Source organism: Schistocerca serialis, chromosome 2 (assembly GCF_023864345.2).
Source record: "Schistocerca serialis cubense isolate TAMUIC-IGC-003099 chromosome 2, iqSchSeri2.2, whole genome shotgun sequence".
Lineage (NCBI taxonomy): Eukaryota > Metazoa > Arthropoda > Insecta > Orthoptera > Acrididae > Schistocerca > Schistocerca serialis.
The window spans coordinates 388,272,009-388,287,334 of NC_064639.1; the positions used below are offsets into that span (position 1 = coordinate 388,272,009).

The following is a 15,326-nucleotide window of genomic DNA, read 5'->3' on the forward strand; positions in this document are numbered from 1 at the left end:
ATTTGGCAAAAAATAACACCAAATATGGCCAAAAATTACAACAAACTGGCCATAAAATAAAACGATTTTTTCCTGAGTCTACTGATAATCTTTCCACTCAGAAATGAATATGATCGGCTGTAAATTCTTTATTTCCTATATATTACTGTTACTAGTGTTGAACATCCATCTGTTTTCAAGCAAACGTCTATGATGAAACATGTAATAAAATAGAACACCTACAGCCATCCTTACGATATAATTAATTACAAGGCTACCAGTTTCAGTGCTTCAGTACACGACCTTAGGCCTTAACTGACTCTGAGGGGGTTAACTCAAATCACAGACACAATTCCATCAGAGCCCGACATCTATGAACTGGCTCTCACAGACTACCTGTAACAACGACGTTGTGTCTCCAACCATGTGTGGAGAGGCAACATCATTGATAAAGTTAATCTTCGAAAACCAGTTCATAATCTCCACATATGGTTGGAGACACAACACTGTGGTTTTACAGATAGTCTGCGAAAACCAATTCATAGATGTTGGCCACAGATGGAATCATACATGTAATTGGAGTTAACCCCGCTCAGTGTCAGTTAAGGCCTGAAGATGGTCACCAAAACTGGTAGCCATATAATAAATAACGTCGTAAGGACGGCTGTAGCTGTTCCACTTTATTACATAAGTGAACAGCCAAAGTCTCTCAAACCCCCAATCAGAAGGATGATCGTATAAAACCTCTATGATAAAGTGTTAGTAACCAAAATAAAATTACAATCCAAAATTGTAAACCAAAATAAGTTTAATTACACAAGTTTTTGTCATAAAATACCTATGGTCTAATACAGTCCATTAGTTACGACAATAACACTCTTCAATAACCGAAAACTAATCCATTAAGTTGAGGATCTCAATTCGGTGATACCTAAGACATTATCTCAAAAGCTTTTAGACACAATGTTACTGGCTCCTTTATAAGACATGTAACATATTGAACCACCACTTAAGTTTGCAACAATTGATGCCGGTACATAAATCAGCTTTTCTAATAAGTTACCTCACTGAAATACAATATTTAGTGGGCCCACTACAAATGCTGACATTTATATCACATTTTCTTGTGTTAATAAAATTCAACACAACAAACCACACAATCTCAGTTATGAAAGCCCCATGGGAATAGCATTTTTACAGAAAATACAGCAGCATACTAGGTCCTACGTGGAGTTAGTCATTAACTTGTACCAAATAATAATTATGGCTTACACAAACAGCATGTTGATGTTAACATTGTTACTGAATGATAAAGAGCCAGGTAAAGGGAAGTAGTATTACACAAAACTACACATGCTGTTTTACATGTAAGTATATTTGGATTGTAAACTGTGTTGTTATTGGTGGTTGAAGGAAGAGCAAAAAGTAACTAAAAAATGGTATGTTATATTAAATGGATGCAGGATATACAGTGCATCATTTATGGCACACCCTGCATACCTGAGTGACATTTTAATGACAGCAGTTCCAGTGAGACGTGGTTTTGAAGCTTGAGATTTCCGAGCCTCGAAATCCTTCTCATATTTTAAGAAGCCTTTGCGGCCCACTCTTGAAGTAGGTTTTCTTCTACATTGATGCAGAGAGTACGTAATATACTATGTAATTAGTATCCTGAGATAATTCTTAAAACATAAATTCTCTGGTTACAGAGAACTGGACATCACGCTAACGAGCAATACCCATAATTTTGGCAATAAAAACTACAAAACTGACAGAAAAACAATGAAGTTTGAAGACATGGAATAATTACTGATTAATATCCAACTCCTTGTGAGACTAGGTACAAACTGTAGCATTTCAAAAATAAGAAAACAATAAGTGTATCTTCATATGTGTAGGTGAGCACAGAAGATTAATACACAAAACATCACAACAGTTAATAAACACTATTAAAACTCTACAACAAATTGAAATGTGACTACTTTCACTCCTATTCCCTAATTTCTGTAATAAAATTTGCTGAGCAAATAAACACAATAATATCAAACATAGTAAATTAAGTTGTAGCTTTCATGCAGCAAATGAAAGCTGTACTAGGAGTTATATTTTCAACAACAGATAAATCAGATGTACCACTAAAAAGAAGTGAGATGAATCTGCTGTAAGGAATTAAAAACTTCAAATTCAAGAATAGTTTTTTTAATTACCTATTTATTCAAGAATCTAACATTTCACAAAACAAATTTTATAAAAACACTGAACCAACAAATTATACAGATTAAATAATTATAATGCAGTAAGAACCACAACTACCTTCGCACCTGTTTCAGAAGATTAAAAGTATAGAAGTTGAAAATTTGTTTGAGAATAATGGCCATGTCCAATGCATGCTATAACAGTAAATAAAGAACAACAAAATTCACACACTGTGAAGTCACCATAGCAATGATAATAATAGTGATCCATTTCCACAAGGGACCGATGGCTGTAGCAGTCTGGTCCCTTTAATCCCACAAATCAACCAACCATTTTCACGAGCTAAAAAACAAGCCACAATATAGAAGCTACATAAGAACTGCCTGTATGCTTCTATATCAGTCCTGAATGCTCTAAAACTGACACTAAGAGCATAAAATGTAATTTGGCATATAATATGATAGTAGTATCATCTACAAAGACACTTTTCACAACTGAGAAGTACTTCTTCATATGACAAAAGATGATTTTATCTGAATCATTGCAACAGGCAAATTAGAGTACTTATTTTTTTATGGTGCATCTACACAGAACGCTCCCAATTAACACCAAAGGGAAAAAATAACATTTAAGATCCTGCTGACATGAACATCATTACACATTAAGAACTAGCTCAGGTGGATGACAGGCTATGATATTTCAATGAATCTATTTCACCATAAGTGGTGAATAAGCAATGAGCAGGCAGAGATTCAAGCCTCCCAAGTCCAAAGTCTCCCACCTTACACCATTCCTCACTTCCTAGAAACAATATTCTAACATATGATTTACATACTATACAATTCATACAGTTCATTCACCATATTTTGAATGGTCATTCAATGTTATTTAGCCAAAATCACTGACACTGATGATTTGCTGCTTCCAAATTCTCCATTCTGGCTGCAGCCCTTCAACACTTCCTTTGGCAACTTAAACCACGTACCCAAGCACCATCATCCATGGATTAACTCTGTTCTCTCCATGAAATATTCCTGCACTGTGATTCCTACTGGCCCTTTTCCAGACTGAAATGTCCTGCAACTACCTGTACCTTGTCACTTCAAAAAGTTGTCTATCAATATCAAGCTCATACTCCTGCCCTGGAATATCATTTCCCATCATGATAGTACCAGCTTTTATCAAACAAGTCCATCAATCTCTCACAGCTGCCAAAACCTGCCTTACTGACACCAGAGCCAACACTGAAGCCTGTCAAGCTGAGTTTGTATTTCCAACCAACCATAATTCCCCTCATACCCACCTAACTACCTCCCGATAACCTTACAAGAATTTCTAACTTTACGCTCCAACCACGGATCCCTCTCAAATGTCATTAACCACTTAGCTGCAGAAAGCACTACCATTCATCATCTCTAGACCTATAATTACACTATGGAAACCATCTTATGATTTGTGGCAGAGAATACTTCTAGTACCACTATCATATCACTCAATTCATCATTCCATTCGTGAACAGTGTATCAGAGGAAAGACTGTTCATTGGCATCCATATGAGGACAAATGTGGGAAGAAATAATATGTTGTGGCTCATTTCATTTAAAATCACCCAAAATAAAGAAATCTTATCGCCCTCATATCACACATGTTTGTGAAAAATTGGTGTAAGAAAGTACATAATGAAAGAAGGATAAACTAATTTTTCTACTTCTTTTTGATCAATCAGGAGGACATTTTGAATTGTGGAATATTTTCACCAACTGGCATTGGTGGAAAAGGCATGTTAAAAGTTTGTAACAACTGTAAACTTCTTTATTTATGAATCAATTTTATTCATTTCGGTGCTATCTGAAAGACAAAAGGCTCAACTATGATATAAATTTATTAAAATGCTGGAGTTATGGATATAAATATTTACAAATTTGTAACGAAAGCATTCTATATTTTATTTTTAATTTTTTTTTTCAGAATTTTTTTCTACCAAAATCACACGTTTCACTGTCTTAATTTTTGTTTCACATACTGCCTATTATCATACTTTTCAATATAACAAATCGGAAGGGTATTAGTTCTGTTTAGTGATTTAAAACTGAAAGAATATAAATAAAAATATATTCATTTGAGTTTGGGACTCTTAGCTAATATACAACACTGATCTTCAATACACGTAAAATATAAACATAACATTCTAAGAAGCGTTCATTCTTTTCAGCAAGTTATCAATAGAGAATATTGTGTGTGATCTGAAAATATACAAGCAACCTGTGCTCATGCTTGCGCTAGTAGTAGGTAAAGTCATTACAATGTTTTCATAAGGGATCTACTAAACATCAGGATGAAGTGGCCATGAATAAACTGAGGAAAGTCCACTTGGTTTCATGAATTTGACCTTTGCATCTCTAATTTCCTCACTTGTCTCCAGAATTTTTCAAGCTACCACAAGCTGTGACTGGTTATCACAGATAGCTCCAATGGACATTTCTTCTTTAAGAGTGATAGAAACTGTGTTTTGAAGCCCAAGATGAACTTGTATGAATTTAGTAGATGATGAAAAACACTATCAGTAACTTGCTTTATTTCGGTGGTTTGAAAAAACGAAGGAATCTTGTTCCAGGAATGGGACAAACATCTCAACCATTTTTGTAACATGTTTGTGAATTTCATTATCTCCTCTGTCATAACACAAAATGTTTGTATTCCTAGAACATGATTTTTGGCAAATGTATGAAGATCTTTTGAATTTAAAATTTGATTTTCATACAGTTGCTGTAGACTTGCTCGTTGCTAAATGTTTAATAGTACCACCAACACCATCACATGCATTTTTGCCATGACTGGATGCAAAAAAATTCCACTCTGCAGTTACCCTATGATCTTGTTTGTGATGATTCAAATTTAAAAATTTCTTAAACTTTTTATATTGCGCACAGTTGCCATCACTGAAGTAAATAACATGGATGAGTGATATTTGTTCTAGTATATTGGTGAGAGGAGTTTTCAGGAAAATGCAGATTCTGTTTGATCATACTGCACACGATCACTTATACAAGACACCAACAATTACTTAATGTGATCCTCTATTTTATACTACACAACACAAGGATGAAGAGTGACTTGAATGTTCTGCCAGTGAAATGCTTGTGCAACATCCTGAAGGTAACGTGGATAGGTTTCTGCAAAATCCACTACAATGTTGCATAAAATACCAGGTATTGTTTCCTAGCTTTATTTTAAGCAGGGACGGAGACTTTGATATGTAATGATGCTGTGCCAACTTCTGAAGTTTTCACATGAGATACTCAACAAACTTATTGATTTCATTAACATGTCAAATGTAGGTCGATCAGTTAGGATCCATTGCTTGAAAATAACATTTTCAGAATATTGTAAGGAATCCAGCTCCAGTAAAAAGTTACACAATCCTTGCATTGTTCAGGACACTGAGAACAGCAATGCAGTATTTACTCCTCATTCTGCAGATTGCAAACGTGTTTCTTTAAAAGTTCAGTGTATGGTTCTTTTACAAGTGCAGCATGCATCAACAGTTTTACATTCTGGTAGTAAATGCATACACATATGCAGGGGCGCCAACTTATAACAAATATTTGAGGGGGGGGGGGCAAGTCTTACCCCGGGAAATTTTTTAAATTTTAGATGAGAAATAGTTAGTTTTAAGGTTTTTTTTAAGCATTTTAGTCATGTGATCAACATTAGAACCCCGAAAACTAGACTCTCGATAAATCGACACTCCGAGAAGCTCGACAAGCCTGACACATTTTTTGGCTTTGAAAAAAGAAACAAAACAAATGTGCACAGTATTTTTGTAAAAAGGTAATTTAATTTACAGTAATAATCATGCTTATAGACTATTACAGAGCAGTGAATATATAGCACTGAAAAGACTGAAATTATATTTAAATAAATCCTAAACTATCATTAAAAGAATAAAAAATAAAATATTGTTGTCGCACAGTAATAGTACTTTGATTAATAAGTGAAATAGTTAATTTAAGCTTACTTTGAATAAGGCTCAGGGTTCATTAAATAAAAACAATATCTCAAAGTTAATGCTTTAATACAGTTAATAAAGTTAACACAGTATATCTAATACTTTCAGTCAAAAAGTATGTAAATAGCGGGTTTTAATTGGGTCTTATACCCTAAAAATATTTAAGAATTTGAAAATAACTAATATAGTACTATAGTAATACAGTACTAAACTAGTACTAGTAGTTCGAAACTGAAAATTTAACATTATGTATGTATTTAATTCTCTATTTTATAAAGATTTTTAATATTGCTCTGAATGCCATTATTAGGGCTAGAGTGGGTTTAGAAAGGTGCAAACGTCGACTGTCTGACTGGATTACTAAATGTGAAATCGTTGATGACTGGTCGGATATCCACTTCATCCAAAACATCTCGGTGGACATGAAGAACAGCCAAGTTGTCCAATTACTTCTGTCCCATTGTTGATCGGAGATATGACTTCACATGTCTAAGGGCGCTAAATGACCGTTCTGCTGTTGCTGTTGTGATTGGAACTACTTGAAGAAGCTTAATGCACTTCACTACTTCACATAACATTTCTCCAACTGCAGGCTCTTGTGTATTGTACTTTCTTACATCACTCACATCTTTTAAGACCAGTTGTTTTTTATTAGCAATATCAGCTAACATATTCAAGTGTAAGCGCAGCCTCTCAATGTCTAGGTCATTTTTGAAAAACTCAGTTGATTTTTCCAAATTTGTTTCACCTCTATTTACTAAAAGCAAGCACTCTTGTTCAACTGCAATGACCTGTGTGAGTCCAGTTGAAGCAAACCCCTCAGTAACGCAAGAGTGCACCATTTCATAAACTTCAATGTAAATAGCTTTGTAGTATTCCTTTGGGGTTTTGAAAGTGTGCGGTGAGCTGGCTTCGTTGTTTCCATACATCATTGGTATACTTTGATTCCAGGAAGCGAAGGATCGTCAAATTGTGAAGGTTTTTCTTTTAAACACAACTCCCAAAAGTATTCAAAACTGTCATGCCTTCCATTCAATATACAAATCAAGCCCTCATATATCTTTTCCAGATCAGTAGCACAGATGAGGGCATTGAATTTTTTCATGGACATCCTTTACTCGGTTCACTGCATGGCAATAATACGTAAAAAGAAAGAAGTCTCGAATTATAACATTGACTCAAGGTACCCTGCACATTTGTAACCTGCCTCTGTTTTGTCCTCTGAAGAAAATGTTTCAAAAACCTCTAGAAGTTCTTCAAAGTATTTCAATATTCTCAAGATACTAGAAGCTTGCATTGTCCATCAATTCGGGCAAAGGGGTGGTAGACCAGCTTGGTCGTTGGCGCTCTCACAGCGTATGATTCTGAAAAGTCCCATCCTTTTGTTGGATTTCCTTACGGTGTTTATTAAGTCTTTGGCTAAAGCCGTAATATCCCTCATAGACGTAACATGGAGGAGACTGTCTACAACTGCCAAGTCTAAACTGCGGGCAGTGCAGTGCACATGTTGTGCTTTTGGTTGTATATCCAACACTAACCTTTTTAGTCCTTTGAACTTACCACTCATATTCGAGGCACCATCATAGCACTGTCCTCGTAAGTTATCCATTGACAAATGAAGACAATTAAGCCAATAAAGTCTTCATTGATGATTACGGAATCATCGACAGTACAAATACAAAATGACACTTGTTCGTGAATTGATGAATCACTTGTTTTGTCAACCATAATAGAAAAATGTTCAGTCTTCTTTACTGAAGCCAATACCTTCTTCAACACAAACTTTCCTAGTAGATCAATAATCTCGTTTTGAATATCATGGGGTATCCACTTATACCCTGAATGCCCTAACCAATCTTTAAACTCCAGGTATGGAGTTCTAACAATTGAAAAAAAATTTGAGTTTACATCTTTGTGCCCTCTAATTGCTAGTCTTTGTCGGCATAGAAATTGCACAGTAGTAAAAATTGTCTCAAGAGCTAAACGGCCTTTCTTCAATTCACTATCTAACTGTTCATTCAATTGGGAGGCCACACTTCAGTTAGTGATAGAATTTAGTTTCAGAACACCTTCTTTATGCATAAACTTCTTTTCATGAAGATGGGATTTTTCCGAAGCCTTTTTGCAGTTAGAAAACCCTACGGAAGTAAATGCACCTTCTTTTCTTGAAGAAAATTGTATTAGATTTTTAGCATCTGCCTCTTTTCAGGTTTTGCAAAAAACTTTTTCGGTAGATGTTTCATATTCTAGCTATGTATATTTGATCAACCAAGGCTTCTGAAATGGTCTTCCCTTACCGGATTGCCCAGGTTTTGGCTGTGAACGTTTCTCGCCTGAAGACGACAAAGCAATTGATGACACAATAATTTTTGCTGGTTAACTTGCAGTATCGTCAACTTTCAAGCGCGCCTTTTTGGTAACAAATTTATTCATTTCAAACATAATTCACAATAGACTAAGAAACTAAAGAAAATGAATAAAATATAGTCATATAAAATAGTCCACTAGACACTAAATTCGGAACACTAAACATGTCTGCAGTATGCACTAAACGAAACTATCCACACTGAATGACTGCGACAGCAGGGTGGGATTTATATAGCCGCAGCATCGTCATGTCTCAAAGTGTCAAGGCGACACATGGCGGAGGGTTCCATGGCGGAGGGTTCCAGATGCTTCTGCTCCACTCCTTTTGAAGTCGCTGTGGCTGCAGCCCTCATCAACCAGCACCAGACTTCACCCGAAGGTTTGCGCAATGGGACAAATTCAAAGTGTGTCCGTAACACCATAACACTATAATGATTCACACCTGCTTACTACCAAAATATTTATTTGTTTAACTCATTACTGAATGTATTTTAAAAGGTAACTATCACCAACCAAGGAAAATAAAAAAAACCAACATAATTTTGTGATTTTACAAAGTATAATATAACAAATAATTTTCTTGAATTATTGGGGGGGGGGGCCTTGACACCCCCCCCCCCCCACCCAAATGAATTTTTAAGTGAGCTTGGGCCCCCTCAGGCCCCATGGAGTTGGCGCCTGTGCACATATGTTATGCATTCCACAACTACTTACAGTAAACATTCTTTTGGATGAATTTCACAAAACTTTGTAAAATCAATTTTATCAGAAGGTTATTTTTCTTTGAAAGCTAAGAACGTATCTTTCAGATTATTCAAAATGTGTCTTTTCGTCTCATACACTCTCTTTTACCACTTTCTGAAGGGACAGACGGACAGTCTCTTTTGTTGTTGTTGTTGTTGTTGTTGTGGTCTTCAGTCCAGAGCAGCTCTCCATGCTACTCTATCCTGTGCAAGCTTCTTCATCTCCCAGTACCTACTGAAACCTACATCCTTCTGAATCTGTTTAGTGTATTCATCTCTTGGTCTCCCCCCTACGATTTTTACCCTCCACACTGCCCTCCAATACTAAATTGGTGATCCCTTGATGCCTCAGAATATGTCATACCAACCGATCCCTTCTTCTAGTCAAGTTGTGCCACAAATTTCCCTTCTCCCCAATTCTATTCAATACCTCCTCTAGCAGAAATTTGACTTATCATAGTCACAGTAAAAAGTCTAGACATGGGTTTCCACATCCTTAACTATCCTATTTCTTACTTTATAGCTTCCTTTTGACAAAAATACTGTCTTCTTATACTAATATCCTTGATTTCTTTACCACATACTCTGCAGGTTAAAAAACATTTGGATGTTTTTCATTAAACCATGAAGTTGGTGGTACATTCAGTATTTGCAGTTTTTCTTTAACAGAACTTCTGCTAAATTTCTTTTGAAGTTTATGCATTGAACTACTACAATCTGTGGATTCAGGACTCCCATTCTTCAGGGACATTTTCTACTGGAACATGTGGCACTTATGATGCCGTTTGCTGGAATTTTAATGCTCAGACACAAAACTTGGATTGGATGTACTTTGGATGCTTGTCTTGTGTTCTTTTTGGGAAGCTTAAATGGTGAAATTTCTTAAATGGTGAAATTTCAAGTAATTCACAAGTTTCATTAAGTTTTTCAAGAGCTGTAGATGGATCTGGAGTATATTCTAGATCTTCAACTTCAAATTCAACTATTCCTAGCAAGCTATGTAATGTAGGAGATAAAATGGCCTTACAGTGGATTACATAAACCTTAGTGGCTGGGATAAGTCCAAGACTTTCATATTTCCTTGTCATGGTTAGAGAAACAATTTTCAAAGATTTCTTAACAGTCTTTTTACCATGCTTCTCAGAAGGGTCACAGCAAATTCTTTGTCTGTCTTCAAATGTTTCCAAACAGAGTCTCTGATTAGAAGAACAAACACTGTGAATATTTTCAAATGTACTTCTTAGCTTCAGTAATACAATATCGGCTTGATTCTAACCTGACATGTCTATTAACCCTTAACTGGTATCCAGATGTGTCGGTTATGTGAAATATATGTATCTGAAATGCAAACAAAAAATTCCAAATATTCCTTTTTATTTTGCATTTCAAATACCTTTTCTTTCTTCAAAAGACATTTTCTACTTTATTTGAAATAACTGACATACAGATATTTTGTATTTCTAAAATGCCAAATGCTTCTCTTGAACTTTCTTTTTCTCATACTTCATAGTTCTTATTTATTTAATGAGCCATTTGTGAAAACAAAAGTAGTTCCATGATGGGTACAGACACCACAATAAATGCCAATGTCATGTCATGTGATCAAGACTGTAATTATTAGAAAAGGCAGCACGATTTGAGTACACATTACGTCTTTACCATTGTTGATTGTTTAATGTAAAACGTACCAAAATCATCTGATAATTCCAACGAAATTGAATGAAGGAGGATGCGAGCACACACGCATTACATTTAATAGTTTCAAGAGATATGTATAAGGTCAGACGTCACTGTAGTTCATATAATATAGTTTATGAAGGAGCCATATCAAAATGTCAACAATTTGGAATCTGTGTTGAAGTTCTCCTAAAGCTTGTGAAATCTATTTAGAATAAACTGGAAAATCACCTACTAATTCAAGTCCAACACAATGGATTTCATACTGTAATTCTATTTAAGATCCACTCACAGTCAAAAATACTTAAAATGACATTTTAAGAAAACTCATATTAGTACCTTTTAAAGAAATTGGAATACAATTTTTAAATAACTACATAAACTGTTCATAACCTATTGCTGAGAGCATCAGAAGTTTAGGAGGGAACAAAGACACCTACGATGGACATCTTCACCCAGAACTATTGGTGTGCCAATAAAAGTTATTAGAAAGTCTAAATAGGCATTTAGAGAGATTCTATAAATTAGAGGAACCACAAGCAAAGGACGGCATATCAGTATCCAGATCTTATCTTTTTTTCAAACTGAAATGGGTACTGAAGGTTAGCAGAGAATACATTAAAGAACTGCTGGTTTCAGAAGTGTGGAGATGAAACAAAAAGAAGAAAAAGAAGAAGATGCAAAGAACTTGCAACATTCTGATAAAAACAGGGAAAGTTGATTCTTACTATATGTTTGTTGAGGGCTCCAATTCTGTAGCCAATGATAGTGGCAACACTACTGTAGGTCTGGACACACTACAAATATTCAAAAGATAATGACAATAGTTTACATTCCTTGAACAGATATCCAACTGTAAGAAAATGTTTACTTAAATATAATACTTGTTGACCAAGTTCATTTCTGTTGAATGACTATTTTCTGTTGAGGGAATAATAATAAGGCCACATAGGTGGAACATGAAAGATGAAATATTTGAACAATTACTGGAGTTAAAAGTCAGCAAAACAAATAGCATGTACAATGTTCACTAACTAGAGGTATTTTTCTTGAATAAAGATATGTTAAAAACATGTATTCTGGATTTAAATACTTTTATTTAAAACCATTTTTATTTACATTTGAAATAGAAAAAGGAATCAAGTACTTGTATTTTGATTTTAAATACTTTTATTAAACTATTTTGCACATCTCTGCTGGTATCATAAATTTGTGAGACGTTTGTCGAACTTCCTGCTGGTTACCTGTGTGATTATTTTTTGTTGGACATTTTTATCAGCAGTTCATGTTCATCGTGATAATTGTGGTGTAATACTTATAGTTATTACTGACAGTGTATTATAATTATTTTGCACAATTTGGGGCCTCTTCCAGTTCCATCTCACCATTTAAAACAGCCAGAACACACTTGTCTAAAATGCACTTGGAAGAAATGATGAATGACGTTTTGGACAGCAGTGATATTGATGCACATTCCGAGATAGCAAGTCATGATGACACTTATTCAAAACAGAAGTGGATGATGATGATGATGATGACTATTACTATGATGGATCCTAGGAAATACAAACAAATGAAAATGATCCAAGTAGAAAACAAACATATCAACGTGATTCTTACTTTTGTGTTTCAAATGGAGAAAGAGGCAACCACAATCTAATGGCAGAACAAGACAACATAATGTGTAGCAGGTTCCTCTTCTGCGACTTAGGACTTATGTCTTTGGGGGTCTACTTTTCGCTCAAGACATTTTAGGTGAGATTCTACAGCAGTCAAATAATAAAACAGTTTCTAATGGTGCTAGACTGAATTTTTCATTATTATTTCATTTACTGTTGTTTAGCTACTTGAAGCAACAATCATTCCACATTTATAGAAAGAGTACAAGATCTAGCAAGAAAGGAAAAACATCTTTCTGATTTTCTTTATGTTGAAAAGTATGACAATAGTCATTATGTGAAACAAAAATTAAGATGAACCTCTAGTATGATGCAAGAAAAATGGATCAGCAACTTACTTTTATTAAAACTATTATTTGTAATTTTATCGAAGTTGCCGTGAAAAAAATCCTTTATTTGAGGACATGATGTCAATTCTGAAGTGATCATTTGATAATGGGCTCCATGTCCAAAACTAGTTATAGGAAGTAAACAGTTTTTCTAACTGCAACTTTGACAGAATTACAAATGAAAGTTTTTAAAAAATTAAGGTGATGAAACTTGTGATTTTGGCGAAAAAACTTTTTGAAATTTGTAAAATCTTTGTAAATGAAGTTCATTTCAGACTTGTAGATATTTGTATTCACAATTCCAGCATTTTAACAATTTTATATTATTTTACATGTATAGACTTAAGTGCTAAATGAAAATTTATACCAAGGCCGGGAATTGAAACTGGGTCTCCCATTTACTGGTAGGGGTACGTACTATGACATTTGTAGAGGTTGGTTGGTTGGTTTGGGGAAGGAGACCAGACAGCGTGGTCATCGGTCTCTTTGGGTTAGGGAAGGATGGGGAAGGAAGTCGGCCGTGCCCTTTCAGAGGAACCATCCCGGCATTTGCCTGGAGCGATTTAGGGAAATCACGGAAAACCTAAATCAGGATGGCCGGACGCGGGATTGAACCGTCGTCCTCCCGAATGCGAGTCCAGTGTCTAACCACTGCACCACCTCGCTCGGTCCCCATTTACTGGGCAGGTGCATTAGCCACTACGCCACATTGGCACAATAGTTCACACAACTGCACAGATTACCCTGGCATGCCTCTCTCCTCGAGCCAAACTCTCACTGTCACCCCAGTCTACTTTAAATTCCCCCTTACACACAAACAGGCATGCCAGGGTAATCAGTGCAGTTGTGTGAACTGCTTTGCCAATTTGACTTAGTGGCTAACGTATCTGCCTAGTAAGCAGGAGACCCTGATTCGATTCCTGGCCTTGGTACAAATTTTCACTTACCATTTCAGTATATACAAGGTGCGTTCAAAAAATTCCGGAACTTCGCCCACAAAATTTTTCTAATATTTGTTACTTATTGTACATGGTCTCCTTCAAATTACTCTCTTCCACAATTGATAAATTGCTTTCAATGCCATTTCCACTTCTGTACGCAGTCTTGGTATGCTTCTTGCCAGATCGTGCAAAATGTCATCTCTGAATTTTCTTTTATCTCGTCTACCGTTGCAAATCTTCATCCTTTCACGAGGGTTTTCAAGTTTAAAAAAAACACAGGGGCCAGGTCTGTCAAAGAAAACTACCAGCATTGCTTTTATATTTGACCTGACCTGACGAGCTTTTTTTGACTTTGGAGAATCTTTCCCAACCCATTGTGAAGACTGAACCTTTGTCTCAACAACGTAGCCATAGACTCATGTATCATCATCAGTTATGATTCTCTTAAGGAACATCTCGTTATCATTTGCACGATCAAAAAGCTCTTCACACATTGCAATGCAAAGGTCTTTCTGGTTTTGATTCATGAGCTGTGGGACGAATTTGGCAGCCATATGGTGCATTTCAAGATGCTGTGTCAGGATTTCATGAAATGTTACAATCTTCCACTATCTCTTGGACAGTCAGTCTTCAATTGGAATGCACAGTTTCATTGACATTCCTGATATGAGAGTCATCGGTAATGTCAAATGGTGTCCTGAATGAGGGTCGTGTTTAACTTCCGTGTGGTCATTTTTAAACTGTTTGAACCATTCGTAACATCAAATATGGCTTAAGTAATCATCACCATAAGCTTCCTGTATCATTTGGTGCATCTGTGTAAAGATTTTCTTGAGTTTCACACAAAATTTAATGCATACTCTGCCACATCAAAATTCGCAAACAACGTTCTACTCAATACAGCACTGAACAATAACTAACAGGCATAAAACATCTGGCAGTTATACATTAAACACAGGCAAGTGCAGGGATGCCAACCGCATTTTGCTTGAATGCACCATTGGTGCAAACTTATGAATGTTCCAGAATTTTTTGAACTGACCTCGTATACATAAAATCATATCTGTATCTGAACAGTAAAGTGTCCGAAATTATGTCATTTCATTTGTATAAGTACCTGCACCAGGGTGTCAAGTTGGATCACCCTTTTACATTTGATGCCAAGGTGCTATTCCAGAACATGTAGAGTCTTGGCAATTCAGTTGGTGTGTAAGGCAGAATTTAAAGTAGACTGGGTGGGAGTGAGAATTTGGATCGAGGAGGGAGGCGTGACAGGGTAATCCGTGCAGTTGTGTGAACTGATGGGCAATGTGGCTTAGCGGCTAATGCACCTGCCTAGTAAGCAGGAGACCTGAGTTCGATTCCCAGCCTTGGTACAAATTTTCACTTCCCACTTCAGCCTATAT

General features: G+C 35.8%; 1 protein-coding gene across 11 annotated transcripts in view; it reads right to left on the bottom strand.

The window, feature by feature from the left end:
- The window catches only part of LOC126457214 (mitogen-activated protein kinase kinase kinase kinase 5), a 313,638-nt gene that overhangs the window by 163,243 nt on the left and 135,069 nt on the right, over positions 1-15,326 (bottom strand). For 6 of the 11 annotated variants that reach the window (XM_050093325.1, XM_050093323.1, XM_050093330.1 and 3 more), the window contains exon 12: positions 1,480-1,605. The exons of the other annotated variants lie outside the window; for them this stretch is intronic. In XM_050093325.1, the coding sequence (XP_049949282.1) occupies positions 1,480-1,605 (126 nt within the window). The remainder of the gene's footprint in view (positions 1-1,479; positions 1,606-15,326) is intronic. 11 annotated transcript variants of the gene reach the window in all.